The sequence below is a fragment of the Megascapheus bottae genome, chromosome 10 (assembly GCF_031878675.1).
Source record: "Megascapheus bottae isolate mThoBot1 chromosome 10, mThoBot2.hap1, whole genome shotgun sequence".
In the NCBI taxonomy this organism is placed as follows: domain Eukaryota; kingdom Metazoa; phylum Chordata; class Mammalia; order Rodentia; family Geomyidae; genus Megascapheus; species Megascapheus bottae.
In genome coordinates, this window is record NC_143518.1 from 16,663,742 (window position 1) to 16,670,014 (window position 6,273).

General features: G+C 34.6%; 1 protein-coding gene across 1 annotated transcript; it reads left to right on the forward strand.

Moving 5' to 3' along the window:
- Nucleotides 1–1,077: 1,077 nt before the first annotated feature.
- On the forward strand, nt 1,078–5,818 carry Pdc (phosducin). The gene is made up of 3 exons (XM_090339762.1): nt 1,078–1,138; nt 2,501–2,652; nt 5,294–5,818. The coding sequence occupies exons 1-3, from the start codon at nt 1,078–1,080 to the stop codon at nt 5,816–5,818; spliced, it is 738 nt and encodes a 245-aa protein (XP_090195888.1).
- The last annotated feature ends 455 nt before the right edge of the window (nt 5,819–6,273 follow it).

The following is a 6,273-nucleotide window of genomic DNA, read 5'->3' on the forward strand; positions in this document are numbered from 1 at the left end:
CTGATAGTCTCTCGGACTGTGAGAAAAGTAATTTTTGTTGTTTTAATAACATATTTGGTGGTATTCTGTTGTACTGATCTAAGCAGACAAAGATACCAAGAAACTGTTTGTTTATAACTTTTGACAAGGAATATTATAGAAAGTTTGAAAGCTAATGGGTTCATTTTCCAAGATATAAGGAAGAAATGCCAATGAAATGAGAGATAAATAACCAAATAGGCTGGACTTAATGTGAACTAAGGATTGATGGGATATCAGTGCTTTTATTTGCTTGGGAGGTATTAATGTCATCATCAAAACTTGTTCTTTGGTATAGGAAGATGTTGTTGTGGTGTTAAATAGTAAATAGCAATGTGCTCTAGTCCACTCTTCTTGAATTCTAATTTGAAAATTGGGTACACCAAACCACACTGACAAAAGATTGTTATAGTAAAGTTAAGTTGTGTTACATTGAAATGGGTAAGAATAAATTCAAAAGGTAAAAAGCATAGGTAAATACCTTTGCTCTGTTAGTTACTAATGGTACAATCATGGGCAAGTAATTTGAGTTCAAGCTTCACCTTTCTTCATTGTAAAATGGTATCAACAACTGTTCTAATACACATGGCAATGTTAGTTTTAATACATAAATTTACTGGAAAAAAATACCTGTCCCATAAATATGTCAAATGTGTACTTAGTATTGATTAAAGTTTTTATTATATAAAATATTGGGTTATAACATTTTGAAATTTGTTAACAAACAGTAATAGCAAAGGGAAATTAGTGATCAATAAGGTTCACTGAGTACATCTATTTAAATGAAGGCATAAATTTAGAAGACACAATTACCAACACATCTATAATAACACATGAGTTAATATTTTACAATGCAGATAGAACCATTTTAAACACTTTATGATAGTGAGAATCATTAAATAACAACATTTAACCTGCTATAGAATCTAGAAATAGGAAACTATATAGCACAGGCACAAATTTTTATGTGTCTGCCTGTATAAATATATGTTCTGGAATTCATCTGTATCATCATTTCTGTGTTTATCCTATAGATTCTATCAGATTTTATTCCTTAAAATGGAAGAAGCCCAAAGCCAAAGTTTGGAGGAAGATTTTGAAGGGCAGGCCACACATACAGGTAAATAAGACTAGAAAGAAAAAATAATCACAAAATTAAAATTGAATATAAAAATATCCAATGTATTTGTTTACAATTTCAACCATAAGATTTAAGTATTATATTCATATGATAAGATCAAATAATCTTTAAAAAGATACTTAAGTAGATAAATTAATTTGAAATGAAATAAATCATAAAATAATTTTATTTCAATGTTAAAGAATAAGAAATATAGGGTGTGAATGTTAAAGAGGGTGAGTGATTAAGAATCCTTGTATTCATGAACTGCTTTGTTAAATGACACCTCCTTTATACAACTACTTTAATATAATAAAAATTAAAAAATGAAAGATACTAATCAGTTGTCCAATTCTCAGAAGACTTCTATATCTACAGAACAATTAAATCACTTTCCACCCTTCTCTCTATATGTCTCTCATTATAGACTTTCCTTGGTACTTCATAATCAACAGTACATTAAAGACAAATAATTTTATTTTTAGTATGAATTTCAGATAGAACATCTTTGGTTTAAAAATCCCATCCTTTTTATTTGCAAAATATTCTTAGAATTTTAGAATTGGATTGTTGTCTAATGCTTCCTTTAAAGCCATTTTAATTTGTTAATTATGCTCAGGCCCCTCCCTCCCTCCCTCCCTCTCCCTCCCTCCCTCCCTCTCCCTCCCTCCCTCCCTCCCTCCCTCCCTCCCTCCCTCCCTCCCTCTCTCTCTCTCTCTCTCTCTCTCTCTCTCTCTCTCTCTCTCTCTCTCTCTCTCTCTCTCTCTCTCTCTCTCTCTCTCTGCAGTTGTAGAACTTGAACTCTGGGCCTGGACATCCATCAATCACTGGTTGTCTTTCACAAACTATTTTGTTTCCCCAGCTATTCTTTATTAACAATGTAGTAGCAATATCGGTTTATTGATAAAAGCTTCTTTCTTACCTAATAAAAGCACTATTTTCCTGAAGTTCTAGTTTTCTCTATATGCCCTCGCTAAAATAGCTCCTACCAACAGTTCAAAATGAATAATTTATATTTTTACTAGTGCAAATGTTTCAGCAAAATTCTTTTCCAAAACCCATTTGACAGCAGTCATTTGGGAGAAAACTTTTTCAAACAAGGCAGTAGGAGATTTCTAACCCCAAAAGATGTTTCTAACACAGGAGATGGCAAGTCCATTGCCTGCAGCAATATTCATGCACTTTCTTGTTACATTTGAAATAAGGAAGGGGGAAAAAAAACAAGATGATTGGGAAGGGGTATCAGTGTTCAAGAAGTAATGCACCCACTACCTGCAAATGTATCTGTAACACCTCTATACATCACCCCAACAATAAAATACAATTTTTAAAAAAAAGATTTCTTTTTAATTTTGGTTCCAGGACCCAAAGGAGTAATACATGATTGGAGAAAGTTTAAATTAGAAAGCAAAGATGGTGATTCAATCCCATCTAGCAAGAAGGAAATTCTCAGGCAAATGTCTTCTCCTCAGAGCAGAGAAGACAAAGATTCAAAAGAAAGAACAAGCAGAAAGGTAAGATAAGGACAAAATAAATAATAAATAAATTAGATATATTTTTGTAAGTCTTGCTTTTCCTGACAAAAACATAGTAAAAGTGAAATGAGTATTTGTGGGTAGTCAATGCTAAAAAAAAAAAAAAAAGTACAAAGCGGCTATAAACATAACCAATAGGGAGAGGGACCTTTTCTATCACAATTTGTCAGACCTCCTTTGAACTATATTTGTGCTTTAGAGTATTTTTCAAGTTGTTAAATTATGTGAGACTGTCTATTGCCACTTCTAAATGAAAAGAGAATACAACTAAATATAGAATATAATACCAAAGGTACGAAAAGACTATTAAGTCTAGAATTTAAAATTTCCTATTGCTGGGCAGGGTGGCTCACACCTGTAATCCTAGCTACTCAGGAGGCTGAGATCTGAGGATGGCAATTCAAAGCCAGTCCAGGCACTAAAGTCCATGAGCTGCTTATCTCCAATTAACCACTAGGAAACCGGAAGTGGCTCTGTGGCTCCAGGGGTAGGGTGGTAGCCTTGAGCTGAAGAGCAGTGACAGTGCCCAGGCCTAGGGATAGGGTAGTAGCCTTGCACTAAAGAGCTCAAGGACAGCACACAGGGCCAGAGTTCAAGTCCTGTGACCCCCCCCAAAAAAATAATAAAGAAAAAAAATAAAGAAAATGATAACTGGGAGAGGGACAGCATTAGCTTGGAAGAAATAGGAAAGGAAGATGAAATGGATGACATTTATTAAGACTTATTGCATTCATAAACTGATATGTTGAATGGTAATGCCTTTGTACAACTACTTAAAGATAATAAAAATATAATTAAAAAATACTAAAAACTGGGCCAGGAGTGTTGCCTAATGGTAAAGTGTTTGCCTAGTATGCACAAAGCTCTGGGTTTGATTCTTTGGTACCACATATAAAGAAAAAGCCAGAAGTGGTGCTGTTTCTCAAGTGGTAGAGTGCTAGTGTTGAGAAAACCCAAGGACAGTGCCCAGGCCCTGAGTTCAAGCCCAGCACTGGCAAAAAAAAATCAAAAACTTCAAAAAGAGAATGTGAACCAATTACATAGTACATAAATTAATAATTAATAAATTAATCAATGTCATAATATTGAAACCTTTTATGTTACATGAATGTTTATCTCTTTTGAGGTCTTAATGACTATTTTACAAGCATATACTCAAACTAGTTTGAGTAATTACACATTTTACACATTTTATTCTTGGCTTTATTCATATTTGTATGCATATGAAATTATATAGAGAAAGTAAGGAGCAACACCAGATTAGCAATATTGATTGCTTGAAAGATACAAGATACAGAAATAGAAGAATAAGAAAAATAAAAGAGCTGGCTAATTCCTCATAGCTTGAATCTTAATGTCTTCTTACACAAAATGACACAATACCCACCTCAGAGGTTTGTTGCTCAGATGCAATAATACAAATATGCCTGTAGATACTAATTTCTTGCCCTCTTTTCCTATTACTCATTTACTTCCAAAGCCAATATAGGTTGCTGTTTGAGCACTTACAAGGTGGTCACAACCATTGGGAATTTCCAACTCTAGTAGTTCTGAACTGCTCCATGTATGTTAGTGACTTCTTGGATGACTTTTTGATTTGAGTATGTTTGTTTCCCAGTAGGAGAAAAGATCCCATTAATACATTATCAGAGACAACAATAATAAAGATCTTCTAAAAGACTAAGGGCAATTCTGTATTCCAGTGACAATGAAAAGCAGCCATTTTAGAGGATAGAATTTAGGCATGTTCTCTCTTTTGCCTAAGCTAGTGGACAGGGATTAATTCAGGGAGCTTATTAATTCAGGGACCACTCGACTTCACCTTTGTAAGTTGTCATTCAGTAGAGCTGCAAAAATTGCAGTTCTAGGATATTCCTGAGTCATAATGATCTTCATGGTCCAGTCGTTGAACTTCCTGATTAATTTAATGAACTCCCCAATGAAATCAAAAGCTGCCCTGCTTGAAATCCATATCATATATTCCAAAAGATGTCACTAAATCCCAAGAACCTTAATTTTTGGGAAGGGTGCATTTCAGAGGCATTTTTAGGACCACATTTACATGTGTGCTTATCTCTATATGGCAGTGTGTAGGTGTCATTTTTTTTTCATTTTTGATGTGAGCTATTTCAGAGCAAATCTGGCTGATGATTTTTTTAACTTGTGTGAATAGTTAACATATTTCCATCTGGTATCATAGGTCTTTATGGTTCAACTAGGGTTCTACATGCATCTCAGCATAAAATAATTATGTGATCATTATTAGGCTCAAGATACTATAACAAATTCAAAATATATTGAAATAGACAAAATATTAGACAAAACTGATATTAGGCAATTAATCAAATATATAGAGCAAGCTCGGGTAGTATTGCTTGATATGGAAAAACAGCAATAAAAGGAATGGAGAATATAAAGCAGGAATCTGTTTGATTGGAGCAACCAAGAAAGATGACATTTGAGCTAGTGCTGGGTAGGATGAGGTAATGAGACAGCTCTTTCAGGAAGTCAAGACAGACAGAAGAGCAGATACAAGCTGTCAGAGTGGAGTGGGTGGGTGCATCTAAGGAAGAAATGTTCTTCCTGAATGACCTCTACAATTGCTTTCATTGCTCCTCAGATGAGCATTCAAGAATATGAATTAATCCACCAGGACAAAGAGGATGAAAACTGCCTTCAAAAATACCGAAGACAGTGCATGCTGGATATGCACCAGAAGCTGAGTTTTGGGCCTCGGCATGGATTTGTATATGAACTGGAAACGGGAGAGCAATTTCTGGAAACAATTGAAAAGGAGCAGAAGATCACCACCATCGTTGTCCACATATATGAAGATGGCGTGAAGGGGTGTGATGCCCTCAACAGTAGTTTAAGCGCTCTTGCAGCAGAATACCCTACAGTCAAATTTTGTAAAATAAAAGCTTCTAATACAGGCGCTGGGGAACGCTTTTCCTCCAGTGTTCTCCCCACACTGCTAGTCTACAAAGGTGGGGAACTCATAAGCAACTTTATTAGTGTTGCTGAACAGTTGTCTGAAGAGTTTTTTTCTGGTGATGTAGAGTCTTTCCTAAATGAATATGGATTACTACCTGAAAGAGAGATTCAGGCTCCTGAGCAGACCAACATGGAAGAAGATATTGAATAAACATGAGGTCAATATTCATGATTACCTTTATACATTGAACATTGAATTTGGCTATATCTAGATTTCTTTAGAGAGCATCAAATATGGCCATGACTTAGTGAAAACAAAAAGATTGACACTATAGTATGTATTGTAGCTTTTCCTTGTATCAATTTTTCAAATTGAAATAATGCTCTACTACAGAAACATGGTAGTCCATAGCAACATTGTTTGTAAAGAAAGAGAAGGTGAATAATAATGTCATTTTTCAAAAATTCCCCTCAAGTTCTGTGATAGTTTTTTTATTTCATGTGTGCTTTTCAAGCTACCTTGTTATTTATAATTTTGCTTGTGCAACAAAAATTAAAATCTCATGAGGAAATGAATATCCTGTGTGAAACCTATTCCTTCACAAGAATATGTTATCAAGGTCCTAAGACCTTTAAAAAGGACAAAGTACAGGCAGGAGTTTGGCC